Here is a 16,284-nt window from a genome sequence, read left to right as displayed (position 1 = left end):
GTCACATCTATGATCAGCTCTAATCCTGCCATCTCCACCGTTCTCATTACACAAGTATAAAACATATAATACTGGTGGATAAAACAAGACTGAGCACAAGACCTTCACCGGCGTCTACACATCATAGGGGAGATCTCATGACCCCTCTCCATCTACCTGATGATCCTGAGGAACATTGGGATCTTCTTGTTTACAGTCCTGTGGAAGAAGAGGATGAGGACATCTCTCTGGTGTTGTCCTCTTACTGGATAGATCTGGAGGAAACACATACAGGGATTGAATTCATTCTTTACATACAGATAATTATAGGTCGTGTGTATTTAGTCCTGTATATTACCTGGTGATGTGAGGGGCTGGGGAACCTCCATTATGACGTCCTTGTACACATCTTTGTGTCCTTCTAAATACTCCCACTCCTCCATGGAGAAATAGACAGCGACATTCTGACACCTTACAGGAACCTGACACATACAATGATACCGTCATCCCCAGATCCCTTCATAATGTTACTGTATAATGTCCCAGCATTCCCAGCAATGTCACCTCTCCAGTCAGCAGCTCAATCATCTTGTAGGTGAGTTCTAGGATCTTCTGGTCATTGAAGTCCTCATGTATCAGGGGGTGAGGTGGAGGCCCCGTGATTGGACTCAGGGGTCTTCCCCATCCCTCAGACACAGGGTCCTGACAGCGATCACTAGAGGTCTTCTTCACTACTGTGTAATCCTGGTTATGGAGAGACACATTAATAAATCTCACTACAGACATTTCCAGAGTCCTCACCTCTCCAGTTATGTCCATCTGTTATTCCCATAGATAAGAATGATGTAATGTGACATCACCAGAATCTCTCACCTCTCCAGTAAGCCGGAAGAGGATCTCTAGGGTGAGGTGTAATATCCTCTCCGCCATCTTGTCTGTCTATATCAATCTTTGATGGAAAATCAGGAAAGTTCTCTTATTTAGAAGATCTTCACTGAGAGGATCCGATATTGTAGAGACCTGAATGGAGAAGATGAGCCGATGTAACATCATAAAAATCCTGTGTAATAATACAATTACTGGAGATAATAAGGGGAAACATATGAGATTTATTATTTTACAGTATTTAGTTTTTGTCTTTACATCTACTAATAAAACCTATATATTTAGGCCACAGACAACAAGCAGTTTCTTCCTCGGAGTCGGCAGCTGAATACGTTCCTCATAGACTCATCTTCCATAACGCTAATTCTCGTCTCATTTACCGACACTGGAATCGGCATCAGCAATACTGCAGGAGATATTCATTACACGGGACAGGAGAAATAAACTACTTCATGATGAGGACGACATCTTCATCTTCTACTACGTCTCTAGGAACATATTTGGCCACCAACAATGGAGGAGGTGGATGGTTTTTTGGCAGAGGTTCAGGTTCCTAGACTTTCTGCAGTTGATCAGGGACTTCTTGAAGAGCTGTTTAATTTGGAGGAGCTTGACGCTGCATTGGCCTCTACGCCCAATGATAAAGCCCCAGGGGTGGATGGGATTCCGGGGGAGGTGTATAAAAAATATAAAGAGGTGTTGCTTCCCGCTTTGTTGGAGGTGTATGGTGCTGGTCTGGTGGAGGGGGAGTTGCCGCGGTCCATGCGTGAGGCAATAATTGTAGTGTTGCCGAAACAGGGTAAGGATCCGACTTCTTATCGCCCAATCTCATTATTAACCATAGATATCAAAATCTTGGCCAAGATATTGGCTAATCGTCTTAACAAGGTGATAACAACACTAATACACCAGGACCAATCCGGATTTATGCCCAATAGTTCTACCGCATGTAATCTTAGACGATTATTTCTTAACATGCAGGTAAAGGCGGACAATATGGGTCAGAGGGGGGTGGGGTCTTTAGATGCCACTAAGGCTTTTGATACTGTGGAGTGGCGGTATTTGTGGGCGGTCATGAAGGCTATGGGTTTTGGCGAGAGATTTATAAGATGGGTGCAATTGTTATATGCGTCTCCAAGAGCCAGGATAAGGGTAAATGGGCTCGTCAGGGGATTTCCATTTATATAGGGGAACCCGGCAGGGGTGCCCTTTGTCTCCTCTGCTGTTTGCAATTGCTGTTGAGCCCTTGGTGGCGGTGATACGGAGGGATAGGGACATAAAGGGATTTCGATACAGAAACTATGAAGAAAAGACAGCCCTGTACGGGGACGACGTGTTACTGTTCTTGGAAGATGAGCAGGAGTCTCTGGGGGCCGTTATGAACAGTATTACTAAATTTGGGGCTCTTTCTGGATTATCTATTAATTAGGATAAGTCTGTGTTGTTGTCCATGGATGCGGCGGCTCCTCTGACACTTGACCCTGGGGTTCCCTTAAAGGGAAGGTGCCATTAAAAAAAATTTTTCCCAACGACTGAAAAAATGTAAAGAATTAATGCTTAAATTTTCTTAAAAAATATTATCATTTGTTTAGAAATTAGTAAAATATGAAAAATAATTTTAAAAGGTTTGGTATTTCCACTTTTAAACAGTAGGGGGAGCAGCTACTGAAATTTGACAAAAACCTAGTGTACAACTAGCTCACATTACTGCACTGCAGTAAATATGGGCGGAGTCTGCAGACATGGGTGAGATGTCTCCTCTCCTCCCCTCCTGGGTGTTTGCTAAGGGATAAGAGACCATGATATTCAGGAACACAGTGAGAAGCCATTTTGTTGGTGACTGCAAAGTTATACTGACAAGTGGACAGACACCGAGGATGGCAGGCAGCAAGGATCCTGGGAGATATATGGTGGAGGGAGCAGGGTGACAGCAGCACAGAGTATTTCAGGAGAGCAGTGTGCTGGTCTATGGGAGTCACAGAGGGAGATATATGATGGAGGGAGCAGGGTGACGGCAGCACAGAGTATTTCAGGAGAGCAGTGTGCTGGTCTATGGGGGTCACAGAGGGAGATATATGGTGGAGGAGCAGGGTGACGGCAGCACAGAGTATTTCAGGAGAGCAGTGTGCTGGTCTATGGGGGGTCACAGAGGGAGATATATGGTGGAGGGAGCAGGGTGACGGCAGCACAGAGTATTTCAGGAGAGCAGTGTGCTGGTCTATGGGGGCCCCCTGTTCGGTGCACGGAGCAGCCAGGGATTGTACATAGAGCGCTGTCTTTTATACACATGGATGGACCATCTGCTCCACAGAAATCCAGGAAACATTTCTGTGGATTGACGGCCTGTTCTGATCCAGACATTGCATGCAAAAGACCCCATTCCCCTCCTCCGATCTTGTCCTGGCTATGTGTGAAAGAGAGGAGACATGCACAGTCGGGGTGACGCTGGGGGGAAATGTAGCCATATAGTAACAATAAAAATGAGACCCCTCTCTTCAGCTGCCTCACCAGCCCTCCCCTGACTACACCTAACTGGAGGTCATGCTGCCCCCTCTATTACCCCAGACCCGTGTGCAGGTGCTCAGCCAGAACCACCCTAGATTGGGTCCCCTTTCTGAAGATAATACCGCCATACAGATCACACATAATACTGTCCTATAGTTCTCACATAAAACCGTCATATAGATTGCAAATAACGACGCCATAGTGTTCTCACATAATACCGACATATAGATCTCACATAATATCGCCATATAGATCACACACAATACCGCCATATAATTGACACATAAGGCTGCTGTCACACTATCAGTATTTGTAGCCAAAACCAGGAGTGGAACAATTAGAGGAAAAGTATAATAGAAATATATGCACCACTTCTGCATTTATCACCCACTCCTGGTTTTGGCTTACAAATACTGATGTAAAATACTGACCAAATACTGCTAGTGTGACGGCAGCCTAATGCCGCCATATACTTCACACATAATACCGCCATATACTTCTCACATAATACCGCCACATACTTCACACATAAAAACGCCAAATAGATGTCACATAATACCGCCATAGAGATCACACATATTCGGGGGGACAGGAGTGCATAGGAGAGGATTAGATACACGGCCCAGAAGTCAGTATCACACAGGATAGGATTAGATACACAGCTCAGCACAGTATCACACAAGATTAGATGCAAGGCTCAGCAGTCAGTATCACATGGGAGGATTAGATACACAACTCAGCAGACAGTATCACAGAGGATAGCATTAGATACACAGCTCAGCAGTCAGTATCACAGAGGAGAGGATTAGATACACGGCTCAGCAGACAGTATCACACAGGAGAGGATAGGATTAGCTACATGGCTCAGCACAGCATCACACAGGAGAGGATTAGATACACGTCTCAGCACAGTATCACACAGGGTAGGTTTAGATACATGGCTCAGCAGACTATCACACAGGAGAGGATTAGATACACAGCTCAGTCAGTATCACACAGGATAAAATTAGATACATGGCTCAGCAGGCAGTATCACACAGGAGAGGATTAGATACTCGTCTCAGCACAGTATCACACAGGGTAGGATTAGATACATGGCTCAGCACAGTATCACACAGTATAGGATTAGATATACAGCTCAGCAGTCAGTATCACACAGGATAGGATTAGATACACGGCTCAGCAGACAGTATCACACAGGATAGGATTAGATACACGGCTCAGCAGACAGTATCACACAGTATAGGATTAGATATACAGCTCAGCAGTCAGTATCACACAGGATAGGATTAGATAAACGGCTCAGCAGACAGTATCACACAGGATAGGATTAGATACACGGCTCAGCAGACAGTATCACACAGGATAGGATTAGATACACGGCTCAGCAGACAGTATCACACAGTATAGGATTAGATATACAGCTCAGCAGTCAGTATCACACAGGATAGGATTAGATAAACGGCTCAGCAGACAGTATCACACAGGATAGTATTAGATACATGGCTCAGCACAGTATCACACAGTATAGGATTAGATATACAGCTCAGCAGTCAGTATCACACAGGAGAGGATTAGATACATGGCTCAGCAGACAGTATCACACAGGATAGGATTAGATACACGGCTCAGCACAGTATCACACAGGATAGGATTAGATACACGGCTCAGCACAGTATCACACAGGATAGGATTAGATACACGGCTCAGCACAGTATCACACAGTATAGGATTATATACACGGCTCAGCAGTCAGTATCACACAGGAGAGGATTAGATACACGGCTCAGCACAGTAACACACATGGGAGGAGATACACTGCTCAGAGTCAGCATCACAAAGGATAGGATTAGATTGCCTCTCCCCCTCCTCCGCCGATATTACTTCACTGCTCCGCTGCTGTTAAAGAAATTATAGCAGTTACATTTGTTAAAGAAATGGTTAATCTTCATCTCTTTAATATCTGAAAAATAGCTGAAAAACAAGTCTTGAACAATGTTATCATCTGAGTCTGATTTAGTACGATTTCCCAGATATCTTACATAACAGTGGTCAATAATTCCCAGAAAATGTCAAGGACATCTGGATGTTGTTGTCCAGACTCTGTATTTGTCTTAACCCCTTCATGACCCAGCCTATTTTGACCTTAAAGACCTTGCCGTTTTTTGCAATTCTGACCAGTGTCCCTTTATGAGGTAATAACTCAGGAACGCTTCAACGGATCCTAGCGGTTCTGAGATTGTATTTTCGTGACATATTGGGCTTCATGTTAGTGGTAAATTTAGGTCAATAAATTCTGCGTTTATTTGTGATAAAAACGGAAATTTGGCGAAAATTTTGAAAATTTCGCAATTTTCACATTTTGAATTTTTATTCTGTTAAACCAGAGAGATATGTGACACAAAATAGTTAATAAATAACATTTCCCACACGTCTACTTTACATCAGCACAATTTTGGAAACAAAATTTTTTTTTGTTAGGAAGTTATAAGGGTTAAAATTTGACCAGCGATTTGTCATTTTTACAACGAAATTTACAAAACCATTTTTTTTAGGGACCACCTCACATTTGAAGTCAGTTTGAGGGGTCTATATGGCTGAAAATACCCAAAAGTGACACCATTCTAAAAACTGCACCCCTCAAGGTACTCAAAACCACATTCAAGAAGTTTATTAACCCTTCAGGTGCTTCACAGCAGCAGAAGCAACATGGAAGGAAAAAATGAACATTTAACTTTTTAGTCACAAAATACGGTAGTTACTTACCGATAACGGTATTTCTCAGAGCCCATGACAGCACTACCAGAGAGAGAGGGAATCCGCCCTTCAGGACAGGAAACCTACAGGATAAAAAGGGCGGTACCTCTCTCCTGCGTCAGTTTGGTTTACATAGCATCAGAGGTCCTCCAGGTTAGTGACAACAGGAAAATATACAATTTTAACAAAATACTTAGGATTACACCGTGTCTAAATTAGAAACACACATTTCATATAATAAGGTGCTCACCGCACACGTGATAGGGTGGGAATAAGCAGGTGCTGTCATGGGCTCTGAGAAATACCGTTATCGGTAAGTAACTACCGTATTCTCAGTCGCCCATGACAGCACTACCAGAGAGAATTACAGAGATCATTGCTTTAGGGAGGGACCACAGCCTGCAAGACCCTTCTTCCGAAGGCTAAGTCAGACGAAGAGGCCAAGTCTAAGCGGTAGTGCCTAAAGAAGGTTGAAGGTGATGACCAGGTGGCCGACTTGCAGATTTTGTCTATTGGTACCTCCGACCTTTCGGCCCAGGAGGTCGCCATGGCTCTTGTAGAATGCGCCTTGAGCCCCTTAGGAACTGCGTTTCCCGTGGACGAGTATGCCAAGGCTATCGCATCAGTTACCCAGCGAGCTATAGTGCTTTTGGAGGCTTTGAGTCCTTTCCTAGGTCCCTGAAAACAGATAAAGAGAGACCCTTCCTTCCTATACTGTCGGGAGGACTCTAAGTAGTGTATTAAACACCTTCTCACATCTAAGGTGTGGAACTTTTCCTCTTTTTTATTTTTAGGGTTTGGACAAAAGGAGGGAAGGATTATTTCTTGGGACCTGTGGAAATTGGAAGCAACCTTGGGTAGATAAGCGGGATCTGTTTTTAGTATTACCCTATCATCCATGATTTGTGTGAATGGAGGGTTCGCAGATAGAGCCTGGAGGTCACTAATTCTACGGGCAGATGTCAACGCTGTGAGAAGGGCCGTTTTGAGAGATAAGATTTTAATTGGTAATGAATCTATGGGTTCGAATGGAGGTTCTGTCAGAGCTGATAGGACTAAATTTAAGTCCCAGGTCGGAAGGCTTCTGATTTTTAAAGGTTTAGACCGTATTGCAGCTTTAATAAACCTTGTTACCCATGGGTTAGAGGCAATATTCTCACTGTATAATGCACCTAAGGCCGCTATTTGCACTTTTAAGGTGCTCACCGAGAGGCCCATATCTAAGCCTTTTTGCAGAAACTCTAATATTTTGACCACTTGGACCCCGTCTTGTAATTTTACCCCAGAGGTGGACAAAAACTTTTTCCAAGTTTTACCGTAGATTTTAGTTGTTACTGATTTTCTACTTTTTAATAGTGTAGATACTAACTTATCTGAAAAGCCCCTTGCCCTTAGTAGTGACCTTTCAAGTTCCACGCTGTCAAGTGGAGGTTTACTGACTGAGGGTGGAACACCGGTCCCTGGTATAAAAGACCCGGAAGATCCGGGAGAACCCAGGGATCGGAGACCGATAGAATTCTCAGCCAGGAAAACCAGGCCCGTTTGGGCCAGAAGGGGGCTATTAGGATGATTCTCGCCCTGTCCTGCCTGATTTTCCGCAGAACAGCCGGAATAAGGATGTAAGGAGGAAACGCGTATGCTAGACCCTGAGTCCATGGGATCGTAAATGCATCCAGAGCCCGAGGGCCCCCTTTGGGGTTCAGAGAACAAAATTCCCTTACTTTCCTGTTTTCTGTGCTGGCAAAGAGATCTATTACAGGAACCCCCCAGATTTTGGTAATCCGATCGAAGATGCTTTGGTTTAGTGCCCATTCCCCCTGTTTTAATCGGGTACGGCTTAAGAAGTCTGCTTTTTGGTTCTCTACCCCCTTTATATGCAGCGCAGAGAGGGATAGGAAGTTGACTTCTGCTAATGTGAAGATCTGGGAAGTGGTGTTCATTAGGGCTTGGGATCTGGTTCCCCCCTGATGGTTCAGGTAGGCTACCACTACCTGATTGTCCGAAAAAACCCGGACATGATGCCCCTGTAGGCTGGGAAGAAAATATGATAGAGCGTGACTCACTGCCCAAAGTTCTTTTTGATTTGAAGATACCTCGTATTCTTGATCTGTCCAGACCCCCTGAGTGATACTGTCGTCCAGGTGAGCTCCCCAACCCGTGGGACTGGCATCCGTGGTAACTATCCGAGATGTTTCTATTACCCACGGAACCCCCTTTGATAGGTTGTTGGGATCTAACCACCAGGCTAGGGAACGAATAGTGTTTGAATTTAGAGACATGTTTCCTTCTAGGTGTCCCCCCAGTGTAACCTGATTCCTCAGAATATCCCACTGGAGATCCCTCGTGTGAATTTGTGCCCACTGTATTGCCGGGAGACAAGCAGAAAGGGACCCCAGCAGTGACATCGCCCCTCTCAGGGTCATATGAGGGTTTGAACGAGCTCTGGACACAAGATTTGATATTTTCTGTTTTTTCTGGTCTGGAAGACGACATTCCTGTGTTATCGAGTCCAAAGTGAGGCCTAAAAACTCTTGAACCCTGGTCGGTTCTAGTTTTGACTTTTGGAGATTTAGGAGCCAACCTAACTCTGTTAGGATTTTTATCACTCTGTCGCATTGTTGGCGACAATGTTGGGCCGAGTTGCTGACAATTAGGAAGTCGTCCAGATACGGTATTATTAGAATGTCTTTTTCTCTTATGTGGGCCATCATTTCCGCTACCAATTTGGTAAATATACGAGGCGCTACCGAGATGCCAAATGGAAGGGCCTTGTACTGGTATTGTTTTATTTCTCCTCCCATGACTACTGCTAGTCTGAGGTATTTCTGGGCATTTTTGTGGATGGGGACATGATAGTACGCGTCGCTGAGATCTAACACTATCATGAAGCAATTCGGAAACAGGTTTTTTATTGTTGATTTTATTGATTCCATTTTGAAGGATTGATTTTTTACATAACTGTTTAGTTTCCGTAAATTGATTATTGTGCGGAAAGAACCATCCGGTTTTGGGACTAGAAATAGTGGGGAAAAGAACCCTTTGCCTCTTTCCAGTAGGGGAACTTCTTGGATCACATCTTTCATTATGAGCTTTGAAATTTCTTGTTCCAAGGCCTGTTGTTGCTGAGGTGAGGGTTTTAGTGGGGTGACCACATAGTTTTGGGGAGGAAGGGAGGTAAAGTTTATTTGAAGTCCCATCTTTATCAGATCTAAAATCCAAGAATTGGTTGAAATTTTTTCCCAGGCCGGAAGGTATTGAGACAATCTCCCTCCCACCCTGGGGAAGGTGTCACTTAGGGGTTTTTTTTATCTCTTGGAGAATTACCGAAGAGGAAGCCCCTATCCTTCCTTCTCCCATCATCCCATCTGTTCTGTTCCCTTGGGGGACGTCTGCGAAAAAACTTCCTACTCCGAAAGGGCCGTCTAACAAATGGTGCGGCTAAGATAGGGAACCCCTTTTTCTTATCCCCTGCTTTTTGCAAAATGTCATCTAGGGTTTCCCCAAATAAGAATTTCCCTTCACATGGAATTGAACAGAGTTTTTGTTTGGTCTGTAGGTCGCCCGGCCAGATTTTTAACCACAGCGTCCTACGAGCTGCATTGGACAGGGCTGCCGATTTTGAAGTAAGCTTGATTGAATCGGCTGATGAATCTGCCAAAAAGGCTGCCGCCCCTCTAATCATGGGAATTGATTCAATCATTTTATGTCTAGATACTCCATCTTTTAGTTGCTTTTCCAAGTTATCTATCCAGATCATTAAAGATCTGGAAGTACATGCGGCTGCTATTGCAGGTCTTAGACACCCCCCTGCCGATTCCCAGGCCCCTTTAAGGAAAGTATCAGCTCTTTTATCGAGGGGATCCTTCAGAGTTCCCATGTCCTCAAAGGGCAATGCGAATTTTTTTGACGCTTTGGCTACTGCTACGTCGAGTTTTGGTGCCTTGTCCCATGACGTAGAAGCCTCTTCCTCGAAGGGATATTTTCTTTTAAGGGAGGGGACAGATGAATTTTTCCTTTCTGGTTTCTCCCACTCTTTCTTAATTAATGCTTGAATATTCTCGTTAAGTGGGAAGACTCTGCGCCTTTTCTGTCCTAGGCCCCCAAACATAATGTCCTGTACTGTTTTGTCAGGACGAGGATCTACAACCCCCATGGTTGATCTTACGGCCTTTACAAGGGCATCTACTTCGTCTAATGGGAAGCAGTGGCGGCCTCCGCTCTCAGAATCCGAGGAGGAGGAGGAACCCTGTCTGTCTGAAGCGGCCCCCCCCAGGACTAGAAGAATCAGAGTGAGAATAGGGCACAGGTGTTTTTTCCTCGACCCCTTCCCCTTTAAGAGATTTAAATGCTGTTTCCACCTCTGATCTTATTACAGATCGCAATTCAGAGGCGAAACTAGGGGTTTCTTCACATAGGACTTGTCCTATACAGGAGCCACACAATTTCTTATCCCAGTTTTGCAACAGGGGTTCACTGCATAAGGGGCAGACTCTATTCTTAGTTTTCTCCGTTTTTTTTCTTGCCTAAAAACAAACGGAAAAGGGGGACCCCAATTATTTGGTGAACTTTCACGAAGATCACTCACCCATCTTGCGCAGCCACAGGTACCGGTTCTGGAGGAGGTATAGGATCCTGTATCAGATCCGTAGTCTGCGGTGTCGACTGGTTAGGCATATTGGCTTTACTCCGCGGCGTGGAATGGCTGCTGGAGCAGGTACTGCGGGTGCCTGCAGAGGACCTTTTCTTTTGGTCATCTGGCTTGCGCTGGTGGTGCCGCTGACGCTGGCGTTGCTGCTGCTGCTGTGGTGGCTGCTGCTGCTGCTGCAAGGGCTGCGCCTGCTGGAGCTGCTGGTCGCTGTCCTCCATTATTAGGACTGCATGCAGCAAGGAGCGGTTCCACAGCGGTGTTTAAATATCATATCTTTTGGCGCCGATTCACCCCCTCCTCCAGGGCTGCGTTCCCGGAAAGCGCTGATCCCCCTTGGATCACTGAGCATGCGCGCTCTGCCCGGGACCCGGAAGTAGTACTTTCTATATCCGGTGCGGCGGCCATCTTGGTGTCCTTACACACACCACGCCACCGCTCTGAATCAGGAAGTGCCTGCTCACCGCCGAGGCACACCGGGTCCCCGAAGCCCCTACCCCAATCTGGGGAGGCGGCCGCGCTTCCCTCCGCGCACTCTGCAGCCCCATCGGACCCAGCAGCGGCAGCGTCGGATACCGCGCCAGCCGTGACAGGGGCCTCCCCGCCGTCATAGGTCGACTGGTCGGCTCCGGATCTCAGGTACCATCCTAGAGGGTTCCCTGTCAGGACAGGAAACCAAAACTGACGCAGGAGAGAGGTACCGCCCTTTTTATCCTGTAGGTTTCCTGTCCTGAAGGGCGGATTCCCTCTCTCTCTGGTAGTGCTGTCATGGGCGACTGAGAAATTATCTTTTAGCAACAATTTTTTTATTTTCCCAATGGTAAAAGGAGAAACTGAACCACGAAAGTTGTTGTCAATTTGTCCTGAGTACGCTGATACCTCATATGTTGGGGTAAACCACTGTTTGGGCGTACGGCAGGGCTTGGAAGGGAAGGAGCGCCATTTGACTTTTTGAATCAAAAATTGGCTCCACTCTTTAGCGGACACCATGTCACGTTTGGAGAGCCCCCGTGTGCCTAAAAATTGGAGCTCCCCCACAAGTGACCCCATTTTGGAAACAAGACGCCCCAAGGAACTTATCTAGATGCATAGTGAGCACTTTGAACCCCCAGGTGCTTCACAAATTGATCCGTAAAAATGAAAAAGTATCCTAAAATGTGTTGGGCAATTTCTCCTGAGTACACCAATACCTCACATGTGGGGGTAAACCACTGTTTGGGCACATGGTAAGGCTCGGAAGGGAAGGAGCGCCATTTGACTTTTTGAATGAAAAATTATTTCCATCGTTAGCGGACACCATGTCGCGTTTGGATAGCTCCTGTGTGCCTAAACATTGGCGCTCCCCCACAAGTGACCCCATTTTGGAAACTAGACCCCCCAAGGAACTTATTTAGATGCCTAGTGAGCACTTTAAACCCTCAGGTGCTTCACAAATTGATCTGTAAAAATGAAAAAGTACTTTTTTTTCACAAAAAAATTATTTTCGCCTCAATTTTTTCATTTTCACATGGGCAGTAGGATAAAATGGATCATAAAATTTGTTGGGCAATTTCTCCCGAGTGCGCCGATACCTCATATGTGGGGGTAAACCACTGTTTGGGCACTCGGCAGGGCTCGGAAGGGAAGGCGCGCCATTTGACTTTTTGAATGGAAAATTAGCTCCAATTGTTAGCGGACACCATGTCGCGTTTGGAGAGCCCCTGTGTGCCTAAACATTGGAGCTCCCCCACAAGTGACCCCATTTTGGAAACTAGACCCCCCAAGGAACTTATCTAAATGCATATTGAGCACTTTAAACCCCCAGGTGCTTCACAGAAGTTTATAACGCAGAGCCATGAAAATAAAAAATAATTTTTCTTTCCTCAAAAATGATTTTTTAGCCTGGAATTTCCTATTTTGCCAATGATAATAGGAGAAATTGGACCCCAAATATTGTTGTCCAGTTTGTCCTGAGTAGGCTGATACCCCATATGTGGGGGTAAACCACTGTTTGGGCGCACGGCAGGGCTCGGAAGGGATGGCACGCCATTTGGCTTTTTAAATGGAAAATTAGCTCCAATCATTAGCGGACACCATGTCACGTTTGGAGAGCCCCTGTGTGCCTAAACATTGGAGATCCCCCAGGAAAGGACCCCATTTTGGAAACTAGACCCCCAAAGGAACTAATCTAGATGTGTGGTGAGGACTTTGAACCCCCAACTGCTTCACAGAAGTTTATAACGCAGAGCCATGAAAATAAAAAAAAAAATTATTTTCTCAAAAATGATCTTTTAGCCTGCAATTTGTTATTTTCCCAAGGGTAACAGGAGAAATTTGACCCCAAAAGTTGTTGTCCAGTTTCTCCTGAGTACGCTGATACCCCATATGTGGGGGTAAATCACTGTTTGGGCACATGCCGGGGCTCGGAAGTGAAGTAGTGACGTTTTGAAATGCAGACTTTGATGGAATGCTCTGTGGGCGTCACGTTGCGTTTGCAGAGCCCCTGATGTGGCTTAACAGTAGAAACCCCCCACAAGTGACCCCATTTTGGAAACTAGACCCCCAAAGGAACTTATCTAGATGTGTGGTGAGCACTTTGAACCCCCAAGTGCTTCATAGAAGTTTATAATGCAGAGCCGTGAAAATAATAAATACGTTTTCTTTCCTCAAAAATAATTATTTAGCCCAGAATTTTTTATTTTCCCAAGGGTTACAGGAGAAATTGGACCCCAAAAGTTGTTGTCCAGTTTCTCCTGAGTACGCTGATACCCCATGTGTGGGGGTAAACCACTGTTTGGGCACACGTCGGGGCTCAGAAGGGAAGTAGTGACGTTTTGAAATGCAGACTTTGATGGAATGCTCTGTGGGCGTCACGTTGCGTTTGCAGAGCCCCTGATGTGGCTTAACAGTAGAAACCCCCCACAAGTGACCCCATTTTAGAAACTAGACCCCGAAAGGAACTTATCTAGATGTGTGGTGAGCACTTTGAACCCCCAAGTGCTTCATAGAAGTTTATAACGCAGAGCCGTGAAAATAAAAAATCATTTTTCTTTCCTCAAAAATTTTGTTTTAGCAAGCATTTTTTTAGATTCACAAGGGTAACAGGAGAAATTGGACCCCAGTAATTGTTGCGCAGTTTATCCTGAGTATGCTGGTACCCCATATGTGGGGGTAAACCACTGTTTGGGCACACGTCAGGGCTCGGAAGTGAGGGAGCACCATTTGACTTTTTGAATACGAGATTGGCTGGAATCAATGGTGGCGCCATGTTGCGTTTGGAGACCCCTGATGTGCCTAAACAGTGGTAACCCCTCAATTCTACCTCCAACACTAACCCCCCCACACCCCTAACCCTAATCCCAACTGTAGCCATAACCCTAATCACAACCCTAACCACAACCCTAATTCCAACCCTAACCCTAAGGCTATGTGCCCACGTTGCGGATTCGTGTGAGATATTTCCGCACCATTTTTTAAAAATCCGCGGGTAAAAGGCACTGCGTTTTACCTGCGGATTTACTGTGGATTTCCAGTGTTTTTTGTGCGGATTTCACCTGCGGATTCCTATTGAGGAACAGGTGTAAAACGCTGCGGAATCCGCACAAAGAATTGACATGCTGCGGAAAATACAACGCAGCGTTTCCGCCCGGTATTTTCCGCACCATGGGCACAGCGGATTTGGTTTTTCATATGTTTACATGGTACTGTACACCTGATGGAACACTGCTGCGAATCTGCAGCCAAATCCGCAGCCAAATCCGCACCGTGTGCACATGGCCTAATTCTAAAGGTATGTGCACACTGCGGAAAACGCTGCAGATCCGCAGCAGTTTCCCATGAGTTTACAGTTCAATGTAGACCTATGGGAAACAAAAATCGCTGTACACATGCTGCGGAAAAACTGCACGGAAACGCAGCGGTTTACATTCCGCAGCATGTCACTTCTTTGTGTGGATTCCGCAGCGGTTTTACAACTGCTCCAATAGAAAATCGCAATTGTAAAACCGCAGTGAAATGTGCAGAAAAAAACACGGTAAATCTGCCATAAATCCGCAGCGGTTTAGCACTGCGGATTTATGAAATCCGCAGCGGAAAAATCCGCAGAGGACCAGAATACGTGTGCACATACCGAAACCCTAACCCTAGCCCTAACCCTACCCCTACCCCTACCCCTATTCTAACATTAGTGGAAAAAAAAAAATTTCTTTATTTTTTTATTGTCCCTACCTATGGGGGTGACAAAGGGGGGGGGGGACATTTATTATTTTTTTCATTTTGATCACTGAGATATAATCTATCTCAGTGATCAAAATGCACTTTGGAACGAATCTGCCGGCATTTTGGAAGATGGCGGCGCCAAGGGAGAAGACTGACGGGACCCCGGCAGGATCGGTAAGTATGATGGGGTGCGGGGGGACCACGGGGGGGGGGATCGGAGCACGGGGGGGGGGAATCGAAGCGCGGCAGGCATGGAACGGAGCACGGGGGGGCTGGAACAGAGCACGGGGGGGCTGGAACAGAGCACGGGGGGGCTGGAACAGAGCACGGGGGGGCTGGAACAGAGCACGGGGGGGCTGGAACAGAGCACGGGGGGGTGGATCGGAGTGCAGGGGGGGGTGATTGGAGCACGGGGGGGTGATTGGAGCACGGGGGGAGCGGACAAGAGCACGGGGGGGAGCGGAGCACTGGACGGAGGGGAGCCGGAGCAGTGTACCGGCCAGATCAGGGGGCTGGGGGGGCGATCGGTGGGGTGGGGGCACACTAGTATTTCCAGCCATGGCCGATGATATTGCAGCATCGGCTATGGCTGGATTGTAATATTTCACCCGTTATAATGGGTGAAATATTACAAATCGCTCTGATTGGCAGTTTCACTTTCAACAGCCAATCAGAGTGATCGTAGCCACGAGGGGGTGAAGCCACCCCCCCTGGGCTAAACTACCACTCCCCCTGTCCCTGCAGATCGGGTGAAATGGGAGTTAACCCTTTCACCCGATCTGCAGGGACGCGATCTTTCCATGACGCCACATAGGCGTCATGGGTCGGATTGGCACCGACTTTCATGATGCCTACGTGGCGTCATGGGTCGGGAAGGGGTTAAAACACCCCAAAATGCTGAATTTCAGCCAGCATCTCATAAAACCGCAGACATGTGCAATTCTTTCACCTAATCTATCTTGTATCCCAGGATGTGTATGTGCTAATTTATTATGTGTCCTTTCTCCCTCCCGTCCTTGGTCTCCTCCTCCTATAACCGCAGGGCTCCTGCAATTATACTGGGAAACTGGAGCTCACAGACACACTGCGAGCTCCAGAAAGATGGTGCCGATCTCCTCCCTCTGCTGTGGTGTGGACGGCTCAGGGGGGCGTGGCCAGATCACAGCAGGGAGCAGCTCAATGTCAAGTATAGGGTTGGCTTCCGACCGCTGTCTCCTATGCCCAGGGCAGCCGTATTTGCAGAGTGTAAGTGTCGTGCAGCTACACTTACTCTCCTGCAAAGCAAAATGGCGGCACCCAGTGGCTGAAAAAAAAAT

At 46.4% G+C, this 16,284-nt stretch overlaps 1 protein-coding gene across 1 annotated transcript in view; it reads right to left on the bottom strand.

Annotated features, from left to right (window-relative positions):
- The window catches only part of LOC138666413 (zinc finger protein 585B-like), a 161,500-nt gene that overhangs the window by 12,572 nt on the left and 132,644 nt on the right, over window positions 1-16,284 (bottom strand). Inside the window, exons 10-13 of the mRNA XM_069754636.1 lie at window positions 853-918; window positions 544-723; window positions 338-461; window positions 157-254 (exon numbers count right to left, since the gene is read on the bottom strand). Coding sequence (XP_069610737.1) covers window positions 157-254; window positions 338-461; window positions 544-723; window positions 853-918 — 468 coding nt within the window. The remainder of the gene's footprint in view (window positions 1-156; window positions 255-337; window positions 462-543; window positions 724-852; window positions 919-16,284) is intronic.

This window comes from Ranitomeya imitator, chromosome 2 (genome assembly GCF_032444005.1).
Source record: "Ranitomeya imitator isolate aRanImi1 chromosome 2, aRanImi1.pri, whole genome shotgun sequence".
In the NCBI taxonomy this organism is placed as follows: domain Eukaryota; kingdom Metazoa; phylum Chordata; class Amphibia; order Anura; family Dendrobatidae; genus Ranitomeya; species Ranitomeya imitator.
The sequence above is the reverse complement of the archived record's forward strand: the minus strand, read 5'-3'. Positions and strand labels throughout refer to the sequence as shown.